Source organism: Lissotriton vulgaris, chromosome 1_1, assembly GCF_964263255.1.
Source record: "Lissotriton vulgaris chromosome 1_1, aLisVul1.2, whole genome shotgun sequence".
NCBI lineage: Eukaryota > Metazoa > Chordata > Amphibia > Caudata > Salamandridae > Lissotriton > Lissotriton vulgaris.
This window is the reverse complement of record NC_141685.1, coordinates 502,264,163-502,286,708: the sequence shown is the minus strand read 5'-3', so window position 1 is coordinate 502,286,708 and position 22,546 is coordinate 502,264,163. Positions and strand designations below refer to the sequence as shown.

Sequence of the window (22,546 nt, the reverse complement as noted above, 5' to 3'; positions counted from 1 at the left end):
AGGAATCTCTATTTGAGATTCCTTAAATGCAATTCAACATCCAATTTAAGTTTGCGAATTCGCAATTTCTTGCCGCAATTTACCGCGAGGTCAGACCTCGTGGTAAATTGCGAAAACTCAGAAAAATGCATTCAAATGCATTTTTCTGAGTTGCATGTTACACACACACATGTCCTTTGGACATGTGTGTGTGCAACACCTGTGTAAAATTTCATTTGAGGGGTGCTACAGGGTGTCCTTTGGACACCCCTGGCACCCTTCAAATCGCTATCTTATTTGCGATTAGGTATACTCCCCATTCATTCCTATGGGCCTTTTGGCCTTTTGGCAAATTGCAGTAACAATGGCACAGTTCCATCTTGGGTCCCACATACTTTTAAGGCTCCCAGTTTGACTACTAATGAGGGTACAGATCCTTCTTTGGCATTATGCATTTCCAAGGCAGCTTGTTCATTGTCCACGAGTTTCTTGTTTTACACCTTACAAAGTAGCTTCGAATACTAGACTTTCTGCCTCCTGGTCATGACCACAAAAGGGTCAAATTGTGTTTACGACAAATGTTCCAAACCCAGAGGTTAGTTCTATCAAAAGCAGAGACTCACTAAAAAACAAAGTTTTACAATGGATTAGGAATGTCTGTCATTGCTATAAAAGTTTTAAATCACATATTGTTTATGTACAATGCTATGATGGGACTCAACTGAGGACAAGCTGATAGATCTAGAGTTAGCTGTGGGCTTGAATATGCTAGAACAGCGTACTTGCCCCGCCCCCAGAGGTATCTGACATTTGACTCTCAGGCGACGCCCCAGAGGGATCTGGGCGCAATCTAGTTAGGTGCAGTGAAGTATTGGGCGCAGCAGCTCCTTCAATAGGAAGAGGCACAACTGCTTTAGAATGACTGCCTTTTCTCTTCTCTTCCTTAATTGAAGACAAAGTCCATTTAGACAATATTCCAAGCATTTCTTGCATAGCCACAGAAGCGAAGAGATTATCCATTGTGGTCAAAAAGGGAATCTTGACAATCTGAATGAGCATATAGAAAATTACTTGCCCCCCAAAACCGTTCTGTGCACGATGGTTGTTCAAATGAGGTCTTTTCCAAGAAACCTGGGGCCTCATTTATGAAAAGTGAGCATCGCTGTGTGAAAACAGCAATGCGCCACTTTTCAATGCACCCTCCTTGCGACACCAATGATGCGTCATATTTACAGTATGACACATCATTGCGCAAGGAGTTACAGATACGTCAGTATTTCTGACGTATCTGTAGGCGCAAAAATGACGCATTGCTGGAGTCTGTCACAAAAGTGATGTAACTCAAGCAATGGGTCATTACACATCGGCAAGTCCTATGTGAAATGTGCCTGCGTCAGTCTTATGCCTGTCATGAGAAAGGCGTAAGATATTGACGCATTTGCGTCCTAGAAGTGGCGCAGTGAAATCTCATAGATTTCACTGCGTCACTTCTACTTGGCTTACTTGCGTCTGAACGCCCATCCAGCATACATTATACCTGGCGCAGGGTTTTACAAAGTGATGCATCTACCTAGATGTGTCACTCTGTAAATATGACGCAACATGGCGTATGTTTTACACTGCTGATGTGTCACAAAAAGTGACGCACTGGCGTCAAACAGACACAAGGGCTCAGAAATAAGCCCCCTGGACTCTAAATCAAGTTTATAGAACAGGTTACATCACATATAGTATTGATGCACAGGCATCTAAGGCAGGTAGACCATCTAGAGGGCTGATCATGTGGATAAAACTTCACTTGATTGTACAATCAAGCAAACCGATTGTCTCTCCAGATTTACTAGCTCTTTCGGTTTACACTGAAGCAAGGTACTCCATATCTTCTGGTACATATTTACAATAGGACTACCTCTCAAAACAAGGAATCTCAGACTCTAAAAATCTTGAATAAAACTTTTAGTTGACCATCAGGAAAGGCATTTAGATGGTCATCTTGATAGATTTCAATAAATTATGTTAGAACTGATCAAAGATGAGGACAAGAGTTGGGGTATTTCATACTCACTTCACTCAGGGAGAAATATGAGGATGTGTACAGCTGCTTTACAAATAGTAGATATAGTTGTGTTCCATGGTATAAGAGCTTGCAATGTGCCAGCAATGGTTAGAACACACTCAACAGTGTCAGCAGTTAAAGGCCACGTAGCCCTCCTTTTGGATAATATTGATTTATAGGAACTTATGTTGGATTGGAGATATCCTCATTCTAAACATTTTATATTTGCCAGTTTTAATGAACTTTGGAAACTTTCTCAACAAGAAGCAGTTGAACATTTGACACAAATTCATGAGAAAAGTTTGGAAAAGGCTTTGGCTGTTGTCGATAATGGGATGACTACACTGTCAACTAATATTTATTAATTGAATAATATTGTTTCATCTGCATTCAATATCATAAAAAAATTACATGTCTATTCCACAAAATGCCCTAAGCCATATAAGGTCGATTTTGCAATGGAGTAGGACTCTGCAGGTTCTGAAATCGAGTAGAGTGCTATGGAATTACCTGACTGCAACTGAGTAGTTTGTTCCTTATATTTTGACACAAATGCAAAAAATAATGGCTATAAAACAAACGACCTACACCATGCTTAATTTCAAACATTAAGAATAAATTCCCTATTCGATTACTAAAATGCCTCTGGAGTTTGGCTCAATCATTTTTTATTTCTCTTATGATTTTCACGTTAAATTTCACACCATGGGGCCGATTCCGATTTTGGTCGGAAAGCACTCTGACCGAGCTGGATCTGGGGTGTTTTCTGACCAATCCGGACTCCTCTAGTCCGACCGAGTGAGTACGATGCAGCCGTATGCTGTCGGACTCGGTTCGGTCGGACTCCCATAAAAGTCAATGGGAGCGCATCGTACAACGGATACATGGGCTCCCATTGACTGAATGGATACGTCACGAACAAGTGCGCCCCCTACCGTGGGTACGCGTTGGTGCCATCTGTACCGTACATGCCTGTGTTTGTGTCCGAGTCGTAAGGCTGCGGGTAACAGGTGGTCCGACTCAGACCCCCGATTGCGAGACGGACGCTCCGACTCTATCCGGCTGTCTGAATCGAGCATCGTACTAGCTCGGTCGTGAAACGTCTCCATTGCGTGCCACTGTTTGCTTGTGAGAGAGTCGCACTGAGTGGTTCGGACCCGGAAACGATTCGGACGGAGATTTCGTGCTTGTTCGCATCGTACTTCGATGTCCGGACCCGCGTATGACTCAGACGGAAATTCAGCCTCTGAATCGTATCCGCTAATGCTGAGGCCGATTCGGTGCCCTTCCGACCGGAATCGGCCCCTAAGTCTGAGGCATTTTCAAATAGGCAGATATGTGGAGATTGGTGTACATTTTTTACATGAAGCTTGGTTTCTCCCTTTTCAGTAAAGATGCACACATAAGAACAAAGAGGCTTTTGTTGGTTTACGTGATTTTTGGGCTTCCTTAGGTCATTCGTTGATCTGCAGAGAGATTACATTTCATGGAGTTTATAATGCCTCTATGGTTACCTTAACATGCTATTTGAAAGGTGTTCCTGTACAATTGATAAAGACTGATTTGCTGCTGCTTTCTAATGGGAGCTATCTAATTTTAAATGATCAAGGTTGTTTTGGGATGAAACCAGGTGTCCCCTATGTTGTAACAGTTTTTAGGGTTGTAACATCCTGCATGCATAGTTTAGATCCTCACACACATACTATTAGGGAAGGTTCTCTGTGGCCCAAGGTCCTCATGGATGCCATAAGCATTGATAGATTAAGCAGACTCAAAGCTTTATTGTTTCAAACTGATGTGGCTCTTACATCTTTCCGAGAAACTTTTGATCTCCAAGTAGAACATTCCTCATCAGACGTGCAAACTGATTTACAAACTCAATTACCAGAGGATTTCGGTGAACTTGTGCGATGTATTTTCAATGCTTCTAAAAAAAAGCTTGAGTGGCACACTTTTTTTAAGTGATTTGGATTGGACTTGTTTCTACATTCCAGATTGTACTTGGAGTTATTCCTTCCTTTTTTCACTCTTTATTTACAAGCATTTTTGGAGGCTTTCTGGTAGTATTATTGCTCCTTGTTGTTGCATTGGTTCTGTTTTTATTGCTCCAAAATGGATGCCTTACAACAAGGACAAATGGACATGGAACTACGGCACATACTTCTGTGAATTCATGAGTATTTTGGAGAGTCGATATTACTGAAAGTGAACGAACACCGGTTTCTGTCCTTCCGGCCTGTATGGCTTCAGAGAGTGCAGCCTGTGTTTTGTTGTCTATGGTGCTCATTCGAGTGTGAACTCCATTCATGCCTTGCTCTGCAATTGTCGAAGTCTTCAGATATAAATCTGCTTGTACGCTCTTTACAGTCGTATACACTGTGTGTGTCAAATAATGCTGCTTCCTTTGCAGCACAATGCCTAATATGAGTCTCCTTCACCAATGCCAAATGCTCCTTAGACTTCAGATTTCCTGGTATCTGGGCACTACTCTGATGCTGAACTCCTGGCACTATTGCTCTTCAGGCCACTTTTTATGTGATGTCTGCAAATGCAGGTTTCCTCCTGGGCCCTGCCACCATTCTGGACATGGATGTTGTGGACACTTCAGAGATTCCCTCCTTCACTTCGGATGTCTCTTAGATTCATGAATTGGCAGTTTTGGAATTTGTCTATTTCTTTTTAGTACTATGAATGGTTTGTAATTGCCATTTTTTATGAGCTTTAAGTTTGCTTCTTCTGTTAAAGTGTTCATACAAAACGCATGGCTTTTAACATAATCCTGTTGCTTCTCTTATTATTTTATATAGTCATATCCATGAACACATTGGGGGTTGTTACGGGGATTACATTCAGTCTCAATTTTAGATTTCCTATTTTAACTTAACATCTTTTTAAGATGGCGGTTTGTAGTGTAGTTCCTATTTTCCCAATAGGCCCTGCGCATTGGAATAACATAAACAGTAGTATCGACGTAGAAGTGCGGATCTTCCAGGCCTCTACTGACTATGCTAAACTTAATTGGGTTTGTTACCAACTAGCTCAGAGGTCACTGGAAACTTTCTTGACTGAATAGGAAGTGATAAACAACAATCGATGTACAGAGTTCCCCAAGGAGAGCTAAGGAATTCTAGCTCACCCGATATTCTCTCTCATTCAATTAGACAGGGGGTGACGTGGGGGTCTAAAGTGCATGATGTAGACCCATATTCCAGAATGTAAGGATACCTCACACAGGCTACCGGCAGAACTACAACTGTAGCCCCAGCCGATAGTCGTCCAGCGTCATCATCGGTACCCTGCTCCTTCGGCAGGCTGGCGGTGCAATGCCCGTCGGGCAGCGATGGAAGCTGCACTTTTGGTGGAGATCTTTTATTCTGGGCCAGCGGGTGTATGTGTGTGAGGGGCCTAAGGGAGTGCAATTGTGAGCGTGGTGGTGAAGTTAAAAGAAGTCAGTAAAGTCCTGTTTGGTAATTATTTTAATAGTCAGGCTTACTGCTTCGGTTAAAAGTTACAGGGGTATTAAGGGGTGGTAAACAATGAGACCAACCCTTATTCGACCCTTAAAGTGCAAAAAACGGTCAACATGTTTCACGCCCTAAGGGCGATTCATCAGGACCTCGGTGCTCATAAATTGCTAGGATCCTCTGAGTTAAGAGGACGCCAATATACGACCTGTGAAGGTGTCGTACAAATTGGTTCCACACAGGGGACCTCCTGGGAACTGAAAGAAAATGAAAAAAGACAACAAAATAGACACAAATGATGGCACCATTATTCTGACTTTTAGTTACATATCACTCGTGCCTATATTCACAGTGTCAGAGCATGCGTGCCCAGTGGGTGACCCTGTCTAAAAACGACAGCATCAGGTGCTGTTGTGGGAGAGAGAGAGGCAAATTTTAATCAGTTAAGTGCGTGTGAAGTACTCGCACATAGTCATGCTGCTATGCTGGTTTGCTGTGACAGGTATGCGTAAATCATGCCGTTATCTAGGCTCTGCAGTACACATAATGGAATTGGTCGTCACATTGCTAGAAGGGTGTCACTCATACACCTCAGGGGAAACAATCTACGTGAGACACCAGTATGTAAAGATTAGTAGTTTCAAATCTAAAGCTTTGAACAGTAAAAAAGCGCCACACAGAACAACCCGAAAATCGTAGTTTGACACTCTGTGGAGATTATACCTTCATACGCTGTTAAATTGGTACTATACACCAGCGCGCATTGGTGGTGCGTGTATATCCGCCTCCGATTGCGAGGGAAGCGGGAAATCTAAATCAAACGCCCATAACAACCTTGTAGCGTGGGTTGAATCGTGTAATAAAGTGGCGGTGCACTTACCCTTACAGTATCCACTCTGGGACCTCACGAGCTGTCCAGGTGGGGCCAGCAGCGCGTGAGGGGATCCTGAAGGGGAGGAAGAGGAGAGCAGCCCGCGGGAGATTAAGGTAAAAGTAAGGCAAAAGCGGGATACCGTGATCTCAGTCTGGGGAAGGCTGCGTATAAATGCAGTCCGCGGGTGGTATTGAGACCCAACGCCTTACCTCCAACGTCGCTGCAGGCAGGCTTTTCTGTACCTACCCCTCCCACTGCAAACAGGTATCTGGACAGCCGGCACGGGAGTCCGACAAGTTCTGGGTAAAGTACAGGGGAGGCGCGCGCATCGCGAGGGTGCGGCCGTCCAGTTGCTAAGAGACGGCACGCAAAGGTGGACAGAGAAGAGGGGTCCGTCTAAGGACAGCTCAAGCCGGGCATAGTAAGGCGGGCGCCATCTTGGAATGGGCTAAGATGTCTTGACAGGACATATATAGGTATCTGAAAATGGACAGAAATTAGACAAAAATTATGTCCAGGGTCATGACTATCTGGCGAGTGTAGTCCAGGGCACCCCATCATTTAATCCCAACGTTTCGCACTGCAATCGATGTATCCATCTCTGTTCATGCTTGAAGAGTGCTTGTTGGTTGAGGTGTGGTAGTGACTCAATGACAGTCCATCGAATGCTTTCTGGAGGGTGGTTCTTATCCTTACAATGGTCATATAGTTTGGTGTGTGATTTATGACAACGAATGTTGCTGTTATGTTCCATTATCCTTTGCTTGACGGGGCGCAAGCAAAGGATAGGAAGTGATCAGCTTCCCTGGCACAGCCAAGAAGGGATTTAGTTTTCCAACAACTGTGCAATATGACAACTTTGCTCCTCAGATAAGAGTCAATCTCTAGAGTCGTGTGAAACAATAGACAGTTATTTTACTCAGTCAGTTGTTGTGCAGATTACTTTCACAATATGTAGAGAATAGAGAGACGGGCGTTTTCAATAAAAGGTATTATTTATTGAACAGTCTTTCTTCTCATACAAGAGAAATGAATTGCCACAATTGCAAGACTTGTTATTATAAAAAGTGCGTACAGTAAAATGAGTATTGCGAAATAATACTGTAAAAGCATTGATATGGTTTCTTAGCCATACAATGGTTTAAAATGAATAAAACATATATACATTCATATATATATTAGGCTAACGTACTCAACTGGTGCTTCTAACTACGCCTACCCCAGTGTACCTGACCTAAGCCTAACACGTGGAAGGGAGTAAGTAGCTTAAGTTAAGTTGGTTTTGCCAAGGTTTGCTTCAAGAATTCTCTCTAAGGGTTTAGTCAACACCATACCTCTGGAATAGAATGTTGGAGGGCTTGTATCTCCTTCAGGACTCGATATCCCAGTCACTCGCAAGAGTAGGCTGGAAACGCCGGAGCTGGATTTTCTCGGCAGGAGAAAAGACAGCGTCTTTCTCAGCGCGTCAAAGAGGAGGAGGAGGGGCAGCGTCCGTGGGCTGGTTGCATCTGCTGGGCTCTGCAAGGGACGGCTGTTCAGCTCCTCTGTTCACCACACCATCGTTCGCTCGTTCGCAGCGATAGCATCAGCAGCGATAACTGCAGCGATGTCTATGAGGCAGCTAACATTTGCTTAAGGCAACATTGGTAATATTTATACCTGAAAGGTGCCTTGTTTGACGTAAGTTTTTGGACATAAGACGTCAATAAAGATGTCACTAGGAAGTGATCGTCTCTCAGTGCTCATTAGAGTTCTATTACTAATCAAAACAGGTTGCTGAGTTTTTATCTTGTTGAAGAACTCGGAGTGTTAATCTAGGAATCTTAGATAGTGGCTTCTGCTGTGTCATTTGCACTAATGAGCTGCAAAGGAAGCTGCAGAGGAAGTGATTCTGAAATGTGGCTCTGATCGTGTGAGGCCAGAGACGAGTTTCTGAATATTGCATTTGATCGGTTATGCCAATATAGGGGAATAAATGGATTAAAGCCGTATAGGGGCATAAAGGTCACAGGGTTGATCAGGGTCCTAGATTAGAACGCGACACCCACTCCACGAATTTATGTCCATCAAATTACTAAAACTATAGCAAAAGATGCATGTGTATCATTGCCCACCCCAAAATACATATTTGCATTTGAAATAGGCGTATTTGAAATACGTGAAAATATAGGTACTGTACGTCTTTAAGCATAGGAATCATTCAAAAAATTATAGCATATGTAATCAGTTTGAACGATTTTGCGAAAGAATTACACATGAAATATCTCTTAATACAGAAAAGAAGGGCGAGATAATTTCATCACATATAAATGCATTTGTTGTAAAATGAGCTAGAGGCTGGTGTTAAGTTATTATGTCTCTAGATTTACCTAAATAGAAGTAGAAGCTTCTGTTCTTTATGAATAGTTCTACTTTAAGCAAAGAATTCGTGCCAGAAAAAGGGGAAAATATTATGAAAAATAGTTCAATCCCAAAAATATTTTCTTGTGAACGGGGGAATAGAGTTCCAACGCTTTTAGCAGTTTTTGTTGATCAAAACTGAAGGCCGAATTCAGAGTTCATGGGAACGCTGTGTGTCGGAATGCTTTTCAAAAGTTATTGTTTCTGTTCAGGGGAGAACATCATATCAGACAGGCTCTCAAAGAATTGGTCTACAAAATCAGGTGACAGTTCGACCAAATTCGATAGTGCTGTAACTTGGCAGGTGTGAGAATGATTGCTATCATCAAAGTCTGGGTCAGCAATGCTCACAGAAGGTCGTACCTGGGTGATGTTGCTTTTGTCACTCGCTCCACTGTTACCACCTAGTCGTAGTACAGGAGTCTCAATGAATGCCGTCATCAGGATTGGTAGCCGCTGGGGACAACACAAGGCGTGAGCCGTTACAGGACTGAGCAAAGTATCGATATCCATTGGTACTGCTGATGGAAGTGCAAGACAGGTGTCCAACACGCATTCATCTCCGCATAGCAGACATCGTAGCACAGGTAAGATGCAGGTTTGCCATATAGGTCTGAATGAAAGAAACCAGGTCATGTTTAGAACTCTCAGCCTGGCCAATCCAAGGACTCTAGTTATTCTGTCCCGGTAGCGCACTGCTAGGATTGTTTCTTCCATTCCCGCCGGAGTCATGTCTGAGCTGTGGCTTGCCATATCGAAGCAGGAGGGTCAAAAATAAAATGCCTGCTACAAGTCCCAAAAATAGGGGTATGCCGCCAAAGACTGAATGGACGAAATTGGGAATGATTCCCAGAATTGCTTTGAATGGTGTTAGCAGTCCCGTAAAAATGGTCTTAAATACGCCTGGGATGCCAATGGCACTAGACATGTTAAGAATTTGGCTAAGCATTTCTGTGAAATGCACGGGGCAATTTGTTGATAAAAGGTCATGAATCTCTGATGTTGTCCCTGCAACTTGGAGTTCATACGTCTCTTTTGATGACGTGATGGGCACTGTTGTCTGTAAAAGCACAGACTTCATTTTGCTTAAAGTATCAATTCGTATAGAAGAGAAATTCAAACGAGGCCAAATGGGAGTCTCTATGTCTCCAGGGCCGCTCGGAAACAATGCTTGCATACAGCATTTGACCATGGAAGTTACGCTTACGAGATAGGCTTTCCCTGGCAAAAGGCCACAACAGCTGTGATCCGTTATTAGAATGTAGCTCCCATTCGAGAGCTGCATAAAGAAAGGCTCTATCTGCGTTGCAGGTGTGACATGTTGGTGGCATGAAAGGTTGTTAGAATTACCTTCACAGGCTCCGTGTAAATTATTACCCTGGCACAAAAGTATACCGCTTAGTGAATGTTTACAGTTTTCACCACTAAGAAATACATTTTTGTTGCTGTCACTATAGCATGTGTGTGTTTATGGTAATTTCCATGATGACTTAATGTAACCTTTACCCAATCGTTCATACTGGCCAGTAGGTATGTATTCAAGGCAATTTTTAAATCGGAAAGTTGTTATCGGAATTGTGATAATCCCGTGTATTATCCATTCAATGACAGGACTTTCTGACATTGTCAAAGGTAATCTCTCAAGTTTTTCGATGCTCAGGATTGTATAGTCTGCTCCTTTCTCTGCCAAGCTGATTTGTTTATCAGTAAGGTTAAAGATGGAAAACAATGACGTTGTGTTGATTAAACGCCAAGGCACATAGCCTGAACGAAGATTTTGCAGCGTCCAGCCTAACTGTACAATAGAACGTAATTGTGACTGGCCATGCTGTAACATTAGCAAGTCTTTGTCTATTATATCAATGGCAGATGATACAATGCTGTCCAGTGAATATATTCTGGAGGACAGAGTCATTAACCCATTGTCCACTACAGAAAGTGATTTTTCCAAATTAATACGATCAATTTCTCGTATTTTTTCTGCTGTTTCAATTTATGTGACTTTCCAAGCCTCGTTGTATACCGCATATATACTGGTCACTATGAAACGTTTTTGACGCTGTTTGCGCGGTCCCAGAATGAAATCGCGCAAATCTGCACCATCTTTAAGTAAAGACAAGTGTTGCTTAATTTCTGCCAGTGTGGATGATCCTAGCCATTCGAGGCAGAGTTTCCCTACACTGTATGTTGTTACTATCCCTGGATGTTGTCTCTGGGAGTATCTAGGGTCTTGTCTGGTCATTTTTAACCCCTGTGTTTTATTCAGGAATCTATCTTGACAGTTGTTTGTGGCAGTAGGCCAGATTAACCACTTTTTCCAATCAGGATGTGTTCTGTTTAAATGTAAAATTTTAGATACGTCTATCTCAATATCTGTTGTTGTATTCTCAGGTATTGGCTTTGGAATAGACGGTTTGTTAAGGTCTTTAATCTTAGCTAGGCCAAGACAGGATGTTTGGTGAATTGTGTCATTTAAAAACATCATTTGTTCTGGGATCATGCAGGCTTTGAATAATGCTTCTAGGCCTTGTACCTGCCACTCTTTTGTACCCCAGATGGTTTTTGTTTCAATGTTATTTTTCCAATAATCAAAACCAAATGTCATCATATTTTCATAAAATGCTTCTGAATATATCAATTTAGTATTTGTCAGCATTGTTTTCAATCCTGCTTTATCTAACAGTTTATAATAAAACGTTTCTGCATCACTGGTGTTAAACCCTGAGAAGTACTGGAATTTCTCATAGAATGTTTTAGAACTGCTTTTAGGTGGTGTAGCACAATGTTCCCATTGATTATACTTAAAAACATTTCTAGGTTGTGCAGACTTATGCAAATAATGATCACCATAATGTGTGAAGCAGAACATCTGTTCATAACTAGACGAACCTTGTAAATAATCATGTTCTGTGAATCTAGCTGACATTACTAAATCAGACATCATATTATTAATACTTTCAAAGTCCCAATCATCAGAGAATGTACTAGGTTTTACAAAGTCACTTAAGGAAACCTTGAATTGATGAGGATACTTCAGGATCTCGACCGGACCAAATATTTCATAGTCAGTTTTCTCCCATACTACCCCACCGGACATTTACTGTTGACAGTTCTCTTTTCTTCACGTGGGATGATCTGTGTGGATTGAGGACTAAGTTGATGTTCTGACTTGCTGTGTCCATTGTATTGTAATAAACTTTCCTAAAATTAAAACTAAAATTAGGCATAGTAGGAGTATGAATACCCCTGAAATAATCCAATGCTCAATCAATGGTGCATCCAGATATACTTCTTTGATTTGTTGAAAGAGTTCTGCTGCTTTTTCTTTAAAAGTCTTTTTTGTTTCTGGCATCACTTCAGGGTTGCTTTGATCCTCAGAAAAGCTATCGAAGTTGATGAAGTAGCCAGAGACAGTTCTGTCAATTGTTGGGATTGTTCTTTCAATTTGTCTTTCGGTAGCACATTCTGATGCCACATCATTGTAGACTGGTGTTTCTTGACGAACTGTTTCAATCTGTGTCTCAAGAGGCACGAGTTCCATGGCATTATTGCATAGTCCCTCTCTGTGCACTGCAGGCTGATCGAATGTGATTAGTCTTTCAGTTTGAACCTCTTGGATTGTTGCAAGTTTGGGTATTCTGTTGTTTCTCGGGAGTCCACTGGGCCTACTGTTGATTATAGGCCACATGCTTGTGGTTTTACCAGGTCGATTGATACAACTCTGTTCTCCTTTTTACCAGCAAGGGGCGGTAGTACTACTGATTTTGTTCCGTCGATTGCTAAGACAGATACTGCTTTTCTGTAAGAAGGCCCAAATTCCTTCTTCACATCATTTTTTTCTCTGACTAGATCCCCAATCTTTGGAATCCAGACAGGCCTTGCTGGGGCTGGTGCTAGTGGTGCCTCGTCAGTGGTAGCTGGCTGTTGCTTTAACTTTATGTTGCTTAAGGATTTTCTTGTTTCATTCAAGTCCTGTAAAACAGCCAAACGGTCTTTGATGTCAAAGTCTGTTTTCTTATCGTCTACCACTGATACCTGACTATCTAAGTCCTGAATTCGCATTCTAGTTCCGAACAATAGTTTGTATGGGCTGAAACCTTTTAGAGAATTTTTTGGCAAGTTGTTAAGACTTAACTGGACACTTATTAAATGTTTGACCCACCCAGCACCCGAACCTAATACCTTCGCTGTTATAGATTGCTTTATGTCCCGGTTTTTTCTTTCTACCACACTGTTCCCTTCGGGGTGTGAAGGACAAGAATACCGCAACCCAACTCCCATGCTGGCCATGGCCTCCTTATAAGCTCGAGAGCTGAAAGCAGGACCCTGGTCAGAATGGAACATGGCAATTGCGTATGTGCCGATAAAGACTCGCAGATCTTTTATAACCGTTCTGGCGTCAGCCGAGCTCTGGGGCCACATTTTTTAAGTGGATTTAGCCTTAATGATTAATAGGACGCTGGATGGCATGTAGACAGCGTTACGCTGTTTCTGATTGGTAGCCGGGCAACAGACTGGACCAGTTCACTACTGCGTTCCCTGTCACAGTCAGGACAGTTCTTTACATATTTGTAGTGGTGTAGGCTCATTCCCGGCCACCAGTATACTGATTGTAATTCAGTCAGAGATTCCTTGATCTTTTTGTGCCTAGGACCCAATCCCATGTGTGCGTCTGCTATTAAAAATATTCTCCTGTTCATGTTTGGAATTACTCTATCCCCCACTCCAGGGATTCGAGCAAAAGGAACAGAGTTTGCATCAATTACGTATGCATAATTGAGTGGATAGTTCACGGGTAGTGCTGCACAGTCGCCTTTTACAGACGTTTTTACTGCCAGCATAGTTTCCCCGTCTATGTGTTTTTCTGCACGCTTTTTTGTGGCTACGGAAGCCGATTTAGTAGCTTCCGCTGTGGCTGTATGAGCCAATGAATTCCCTGCAACGTGAACGCCATCACGTTGATGACTCAGAGTGTGTATCACGTGAGTCTTTTGTAGTTCTTTCTGTAAAAGAGCTACCTGTTTCCAAAGCATTTTATGCTTTATTGTGGCACCTGTGTCATCTTTATAATCATTTTCAATCCAGCTCTGCAACTTATTATTGTAAGAGTTGACGCAAAAATGAGAATCGCACACGATTAGTGTCGGGAATTCACGTTCTGCATTTTCAAGCACCATCTTTAAAGATCTGATTTCAGCTCTCTGAGCCGAACAGTTTCTTACTGATTCAGTTTTTGTTATTTTCGGTCTGAATTTACTGCACAGCCAACGACCTTTAACAATCGCACAGGCTGCATCGTAAGATTTGTTCTCTACGTTGAAATGCTGTACAAATCTATCTGTATAGATTATACAGGTGTACTGTGGGAGAGGCAGAAGTTCGATTGGCAGAGGATATTCTTCTTCATAAGTCAATTCATTCAGTTCTTCGAATTGCGGGGCGAAATAGTATTTCACGTCATCCGCTCCAAGAGAATTTATACACTGTATCCATTTCGGATATCCAATGTTTTTTCCGCTTGTGTGTACAAGTGAGATTTAATTGAAACTGGTACCTTTTCTCCCTCATTAGTGTACCTGACATAAGCCTAACACGTGGAAGGGAGTAAGTAGCTTAAGTTAAGTTGGTTTTGCCAAGGTTTGCTTCAAGAATTCTCTCTAAGGGTTTAGTCAACACCATACCTCTGGAATAGAATGTTGGAGGGCTTGAATCTCCTTCAGGACTCGATATCCCAGTCACTCGCAAGAGTAGGCTGGAAACGCCGGAGCTGGATTTTCTCGGCAGGAGAAAAGACAGCGTCTTTCTCAGCGCGTCAAAGAGAAGGAGGAGGGGCAGCGTCCGTCGGCTGGTTGCATCTGCTGGGCTCTGCAAGGGACGGCTGTTCAGCTCCTCTGTTCACCACACCATCGTTCGCTCGTTCGCAGCGATAGCATCAGCAGCGATAACGGCAGTGATGTCTATGAGGCAGCTAGCATTTGCTTAAGGCAACGTTGGTAATATTTATACCTGAAAGGTGCCTTGTTTGACGTACGTTTTTGGACATAAGACGTCAATAAAGATGTCACTAGGAAGTGATCGTCTCTCAGTGCTCATTAGAGTTCTATTACTAATCAAAACATAGCAAGCGGGGCTTTCCCAGGTTGCTGAGTTTTTATCTTGTTGAAGAGTGTTAATCTAGGAATCTTAGATAGTGGCTTCTGCTGTGTCATTTGCACTAATGAGCTGCAAAGGAAGCTGCAGAGGAAGCGATTCTGAAATGTGGCTCTGATCGTGTGAGGCCAGAGACGAGTTTCTGAATATTGCATTTGATCGGTTATGCCAATATAGGGGAATAAATGGATTATAGCCGTATAGGGGCATAAAGGTCACAGGGTTGATCAGGGTCCTAGATTAGAACGCGACAGGTTTGAACATGTATTTCACTAAACATGAGGAAATGCCATGCTTGCATTTTTCTGTTGTAGCTGTAGTTCTGTGGACTGCAATGTTAATTCCAGGGACACACATACTAATACTTGAAGTTCTTACTTTATTATGTGCTCATAGAAGTTGACTCTTTCCCCCAGACTAAGTAAAGATGTTATTCTGTGTTTCTAGCAGAATGAGAAAAAGCTGGTGTTTTATTATTTAAACAGTGGAAAAGTGGTTACTGTAACAAGTGCTTACTCTATGGAGAGAGTTTACTCTGTACCACACTGTTTGTAGTAAGTGAAAGTCTCTTGAAAAATACGCAGATTATTAAAACGTATCCACTAAGAACAGTGCACACTCTATGCAACCCTTGTGAAAAAATACACTATTCACTTAAAATAACCAGGGTCTGAACGTGCTAAAGATTTAACTACCTGCAGCCTTCATACTGTGGTGAAACCTTTACAGATAGTCATCTTCCAAAAGAAAAGAAACACATGTACATAGGCTAGTAGGACTTAATCAGCACTGTATTGGTTTTTAAGCAGGTCTGGCAAGAGGCAGCAGTCTCTCTATGTTTAAAAACCACAGCAGATTAAACTTTTATCTGTAGTGATTTAAACATAGAGATACCTCTCACTTTTCCAACCCTATTTAAACAACTGCACTGCAGTGAATACCCCTCGGTACCCTTATGTAAGTTTGTAAGGGCAGTGAGGGGTATGCACTGGAGTGGATACACCTTGCTCCCCTCATATAGGTATGGAAGGGCAGTGAGGGGTATTCACTGCACTGGAGTACATACCCCTCAGTATCCTTACATATGTATTGAAGGAAACAGTGGGGTATGTACTGCACTGCAGTGCACACCTTTTGGTGCCCTTACATAAGTATGTATGGGAAACAAGGGGTATGCACTGGAGTGGATGCCCCTCGGTAGTCTTACATACTTATGTAAGGGTACTGAGGGGCATTACAGCATATACCCCTTGATGCCCTTTCATAAGTATGTAAGCCGTAAGGCCGCTGATGGGTAGGCACTGCACTAGAGTGCATAACCCTTTGTGCCCTTACATAGGTATTTCCTCACTTAGTTATGTAAGGGCACCAAGGGGTATGCACTGTACTGCACTTCTGTGCATACCCCTCGGTGGCCTTACATAAGTATGTAAGGGTGCTGAGTGATATGCACTGTAGTGGATAACCCTCACTGCCCTTACTTACTTATGTAAAGGCTCTGAGGGGTATGTACAGCACATTGCGGTGCCCACTCTGCCCCATTGCAAAATTAATTCCATGGAATTCTGCATAAGTAACTATTGTCAATTCCACCAACCCCTAGTTGGTGCAAAGTCAAAATATTGACGGTTTTATATCGACATACAAATATATTGATTTTTTTTATATCGTAGGGACAGAGTATCGATGTCAAGAATATCAGTGACCAGAATATTGACCTTAAGGTAAGTAATATATATATTTTTTTTAAATCGAAGTAAGTAATATCGATGTAAGTAATAGCGAAGTAAGTAATATTGTTAGCAAACATTTTTTTGTTAATAATATCGATATTTATATTAGCGTTATGTATTTTAGTATGTATTTTATATCTGTTTAACATTTTTTGTAATGTATTTTTATCATTTTTAAATGTATGCATTAAAGGTTTAGAAATTACTAAAGTACATTTTACGTTTTAGTATCAGAGCGGGTTGTGGGTTTATAGGGGAATAGGGTGGGAAGTAATTTCATTATAATTATTTAATTAATATGTTTTTATTTATTGTTATGTATTATTAAATTATTGTTAATTAATTGGTAATTAATTTTTATTAATTGATTAATGTATCATTATATTAATTATATTTATTTTAATCTTATTTTTTTGGGTATTGTTATTTGTAATAATTAATTGTTAAATAATTCATAATTGGTAAATAATTTGTAATAATTGATTAATTATTAATTACATTAATGATGTTATTTTTTATGTGTAGCAGGTTGTGGGTTTATAGGGCAAAAAGTGTGGAGTCATTTAATTATGATTAATTAATTAATTAATATGTTTTCATTTATTGTTATTGATTATTACTTTATTGTTGATTAATTATTGATTGGTAATTCATTTTTATTATTTGATTAATTTATACATATATTCATTATAATAATGTATTATTATTTTTCATTTATTGTTATTGTTAAATAATTTATTGTAAATTTATTATTAATGGGTAAGTAATTTTTAATAATTGATGAATTGATAATAACATTGTAATATTTTTTATGTGTAGCGGGTTGTGTGTTTATGGGGGAATACGGTGAAAAGTAATTTAATGTTATTTAAGTAACAATTCATTAAATTGTATTGGTCTTTATTATTATTTTTTGTGAATTAATTATTAATATGTTATTTATTTTACAAAAAATATTTAATTAATAAGTATGTTAATTTAACCCCTATGCTATCCTACCTTTTCCACACTGTTACACTCACTGGAGTTGGAATAGTAATTTTAACCCCTACGCTATCCAACACTTTCCCTACTGTTGCTCTCACTGGATTGGGAATAGTATTTTTACCCCTACGCTATCCAACACTTTCCCCACTGTTGCATTCACTGGAGTGGGAATAGTAATTTTTACCCCTACGCTATGTAACACTTTCCCAACTGTTGCACTCACTGGAGTGGGAATAGTAATTTTAACCCCTACGCTATCCAACACTTTCCTTACTGTTGCACTCACTGGAGTGGCAGTAGTAATTTTTACCCCTACGCTATCCAACACTTTCCCTACTGTAGCACTCACTGGAGTGAGAATAGTAATTTTTGCCCCTACGCTATCCAACACTTTCCCTACTGTAGCACTCACTGGAGTGGGAATAGTATTTTTTGCCCCTACGCTATCCAACAATTAATGTAGTATATAATTAATTTGAAAAAGATTTAAAATAAAAACATTTTTTTAAATTTGCTATATATATTTCTTTAATTTTTATTTATATTATTGTTTTATGTGTATAGATGTATTTATAATTTATAAGATATGTTTTAACAATTTATACGTTATTAAAATAATTATAAAGAAATATTAATAAGTAAGTATATATTATATATGATATCTACATGTTTAATTCATTTTTACATTATATATATATTACTTATAATTTTTAAACGTTTTGAAATATTTTTAACTATGTTTATTTTAATTATATGTATTATTTACTTAATTTTTTTAACTTTAATAAAAAACGATATTTTTAACAACAATATTTTTGACATCGATATATTTTTCTCGATATTTTTGTACTTACCATACTGTAGATACGACTTCGATATTCTTGCGTCAATATTTCTGTAGGTTGATTTTCTGACCTTTGATATTCTATCAGTGATTCCCCCTAGTTAGTACTCTGTGCACAGAGTCTACGCTGTTATGTAGATATTTTCATGCTGAGACTACTCTGTCTAATAACTCAAAGCTGCCTACAAAACTTAGAATATATTATGTAGAATCTTTGCCCTGTTGGAAACTTTTTCTGCAGAACCAAAAAAATAGTAACCTTCACACAGAGTTACTTTTCAATACAAAGATTTATAACGTGTTCAATATCTCTACACACCTATAATGCACTAGGAGCATATGCATTTTGTGACAACTTACACCCATTAGCTGGACACAGGCTGTATAAATTTAGGTAGAACATTGATATAGTATCTACCTGCAACTATGTAAACTATAAAACAAACTAGCACTTTCACTGGATAATGTCATCAACAATAATATCAATGATGTCACCAACGATGCTATCAGTGATGTCATCAATGGTGTAATTTGAGATGTCATCAATAATGTCATAAATTATGTCATAGAACATGTTATGAGTGACGTAATATGTGAGGTTATAAGCCGGGCGTGGCGGGGCGCCAGTTATAGGTCTATCGTAGATCCTGAATATTGGATAATTGATATTATGCAATTTTGTTAGCTATTTCAATGTATACGGCCTGGTGTTGTTTTTTCTCTCAAACTTTCTTCAGCAGTGTTGGTCAGGACTTCAAATAGATGTGACATTTGTGCACATCTGGCCAATATCAGGATAGCCCCCTTGGGGGAAGTCCATGACGCTGCGTTGGATCTCTCTAACGCCATCGCAAGAGCGGTGGATCTTCTGGCCTCTGCTTCTTACAGCTACTCAGCCAGAAAGAGACCCTCGGCCCCCTGGTTTTCAGAGACACTTAGGCTTTTAAGACAAGATTGCAGGAAGCAGGAGAGGCTCTGGCGAACGAGCTGGGTTCCCAGAGAAATGAAAAAGCACAAAATATTGCTAAGAAAGTACAAAACGAAGATAATTGAGGAAAAGCAGGCCCATTTTTCCAACTTAACGGCCTCCCTCACTTCCTCTAGGGAATTGTTCAAGATTGTTGATTCCCACTATACATTGCAAACACCCGACCCTGTAATAGGGTCCCAAGAATTGTGCGATAAGATCTTCGTGTTTTTTCACTCAAAAATAGCTGATATATATACCTCTCTGGATTCACATAGGGGCCTATTGGGTTCCCCCCCTCTCCTCACTCCATCTCCCACTGACTGTCGGCCAAAGGACTCCCATAACAGTTTGTCCAATTTCCCTCTTCTTACTTCTCAGCAGCTAGACCAGCTTCTGAATAGAATTAAGTCTGGATCTCCTTTGGACCCTTGCCCCCTTAGGATCCTGAAGGACTGTAGGGAAGTTTTGCTGCCCTTCCACCTTGAAGTGATGAACCATGCTATAACTGAAGGCATTTTTCCGGCTTCTTGGAAAAAGGCAGTGGTCAAGCCTCTTCTGAAAAAGCCAACACTAGATCCGGAGATATTAAAGAACTTTCGCCCCATATCACTGTTGCCGGCCCCAGCAAAGATGCTTGAGACACATCTTAATCAACATCTAACTGCCTTTCTCGATTCCTCTGGCTTTCTGGATCCGTCACAGCATGGTTTCCGGAAGCACCATAGCACTGAGTCGGCCCTCACTGTGGTCGTTAATAACATACGATCAAAGGTCAATAAGGGACAGACTACGTTACTGGTCCTGCTAGACCTGACAGCAGCTTTCGATACCCTGTCTCCCCCTATTTTAACAGCTTTTATTAGGGAGATAGGGGTGGAGGGCCCAGCGCTGAGCCTACTGACCTCCTTCCTCAATCAGAGGGAGCAAAGGGTCAAGTTTGGAGAGTTCCTGTCCCCGCTAAACCTGTGCAATGTGGGGTACCATAGGGATCAGCTTTAAGCCCCACTCTTTTTAACATTAGTGTGGCCCCACTTGCCAGGTTAGTAAGATCTTTTGGGATGGAGGTTGTGTCATATGCCAATGACACCCAAATGATGGTCTCTCTCTCTCCCACTCGGTGAGTACCTCCGCTCTCAGCTTTAGGAACTGCATGGAGGCAGTTTCACAGTGGATGATTCTGAACTCACTGAAGCTGAACGGAGAGAAAACCGAAGTCCTGATCTTCGGTGGAGACCAGGTCAAGCGACTGGTGGCCCCCATCCCTTGGAGTGTGTCTACGGCCTACGAAATCCACTTGGAATCTGGGCGTGATGATTGACATCTCGCTTGCTATGGTTCAGCAGGTAAATAGAACGGTCTCCACATGCTGGGGCGTCATTAGGACTTTGAGGAAAATTATGCACTATCTTTCCCTGAAAGCCCGTAAACAGACCGTGGTGGCCTTAGATACATCCCGGCTAGACTACTGCAATGCGCTCTACTCGGGCATTAACACAGGCCTGGTACAACGCTTGCAGACTGTTCAAAACGCGGCAGCTAGGTTTATCCTTGATGTCCCCAGCCGCTCTTCTGCCACTTTAGCCAGGAAGAGTTTGCACTGGCTCCCGATTCAGGCCAGGACTTCTTTTAAGATCCTGTGCCTTGTCCACGGGGCACTATTTGGAGAAAGCTCTGAAGGTATACGATCTCTGCTGGTTCCATACACTCCCAGCAGAAACCTACGCTCCTCCAGCAAGAATCTTCTGACTGTTCCTCGGGTTCGTAGAGTCAGGTGGGGAGGAAGGGCCTTCTCTGTTCTGGCCCCTAAGTTGTGGAACACCCTCCCCCTGGAATTAAAAGCACAACCCTCTATCAGACCTTTCAGGAAAGCATTAAAAACCTGGCTTTTTGCAGAGGCGTATCTGTAAGCTGGCTCTTGGCTTCCATATCATGTTTTCATTTTTGTTAGGTGCCTTGATGCCCACGGGCTAAGTCCGCGCATTATAAGACTGCCTACATTCATTCATTCAAGTTTGTTTTAAAACCATTTTGCTGATTATTTTAAATGTTGATGGAAGTTGCTGATCATTTCTTATCAAAACTATTTAAATTGGATGCAAAAGGGTGACAACCCATGTGCAGACAACTTTGGGAGACATAGGGATTTTTCAGTGGATTTTTAACAGTTTCAGGGAACACCTCAGGAAATCTTATGATAGCTGAGCACTAATACCCCTTTTAATTTTCATAAGACTTTAAACAGATCCAGTCAAACTATTTACATCACAAATGCATCACCTACCTGTTCAGATCACGATGTATGATTGGATAGGTTAGGTTATGAAGATACTCCATACCTTTCGCAACATCAACAGCAATTATTAATTTAGACTGAAGATCGAGATTCCTGGGATAAAAAAACACATGTATAATTGTGTCAGTATTTTACTGCGTGTGTCTAATACAGTTTCATTAGAGCTTGGCATAATATCTGTCATTTGAATGCTAAGAATTTCTTTCATCTGTACTATAATCTTAAGTAGAAAAATACGCACAGGCCTCTCTTTTTATGTTATAGAGTCTCCACAGTGGTAAACTCACTCTTAACTTGTAGTTTGTGAATACCCAAAAAAAAGGAAACTTAAAGAAGAGTATAAGTTTAATTTTCTGAATCCAGCCCTGACTTGCCAAAGTCATATAATCCTAATTTTCGAGGACTTTCGACCTAGAAATTACGAAAATGGCAATGAACTTGCAGACTAAAGCTCATATTGCTATACCAACAACTCTGAAATATATATTCAAATGGGCATTAGGCAGACTTATCCAGAGGCAGAAATGTCAAACTTAAACATTTTGAACAAAAGAAGGAAAATCACTTTATTAAACATCATACAGTATGGATTATGTTTTAAAGGAAGATGTGGCCACCTCTGAATGTTTTAATTGGTTCTTGTGCTGTGCTTACATAATGTGTAAACTTTAGGTAATCTTTGCTTACATGTTCGAACTGTTATCCTTAGGGTGGTCTTTCCCCAGATTTTTGCCTTTTGCCTCCCACTATTGCAGACTCTGTTTGTTGGCCTTAGACCGCCGAACACTTTATCACT

At 40.9% G+C, this 22,546-nt stretch overlaps 1 protein-coding gene across 2 annotated transcripts in view; it reads right to left on the bottom strand.

Annotated features, from left to right (window-relative positions):
* The window catches only part of LOC147747399 (serine/threonine-protein kinase TNNI3K), a 2,862,006-nt gene that overhangs the window by 1,505,388 nt on the left and 1,334,072 nt on the right, over positions 1 to 22,546 (bottom strand). For both annotated transcript variants that reach the window (XM_086953863.1, XM_086953861.1), the window contains one exon: positions 21,739 to 21,843. In XM_086953863.1, coding sequence (XP_086809989.1) covers positions 21,739 to 21,843 — 105 coding nt within the window. The remainder of the gene's footprint in view (positions 1 to 21,738; positions 21,844 to 22,546) is intronic.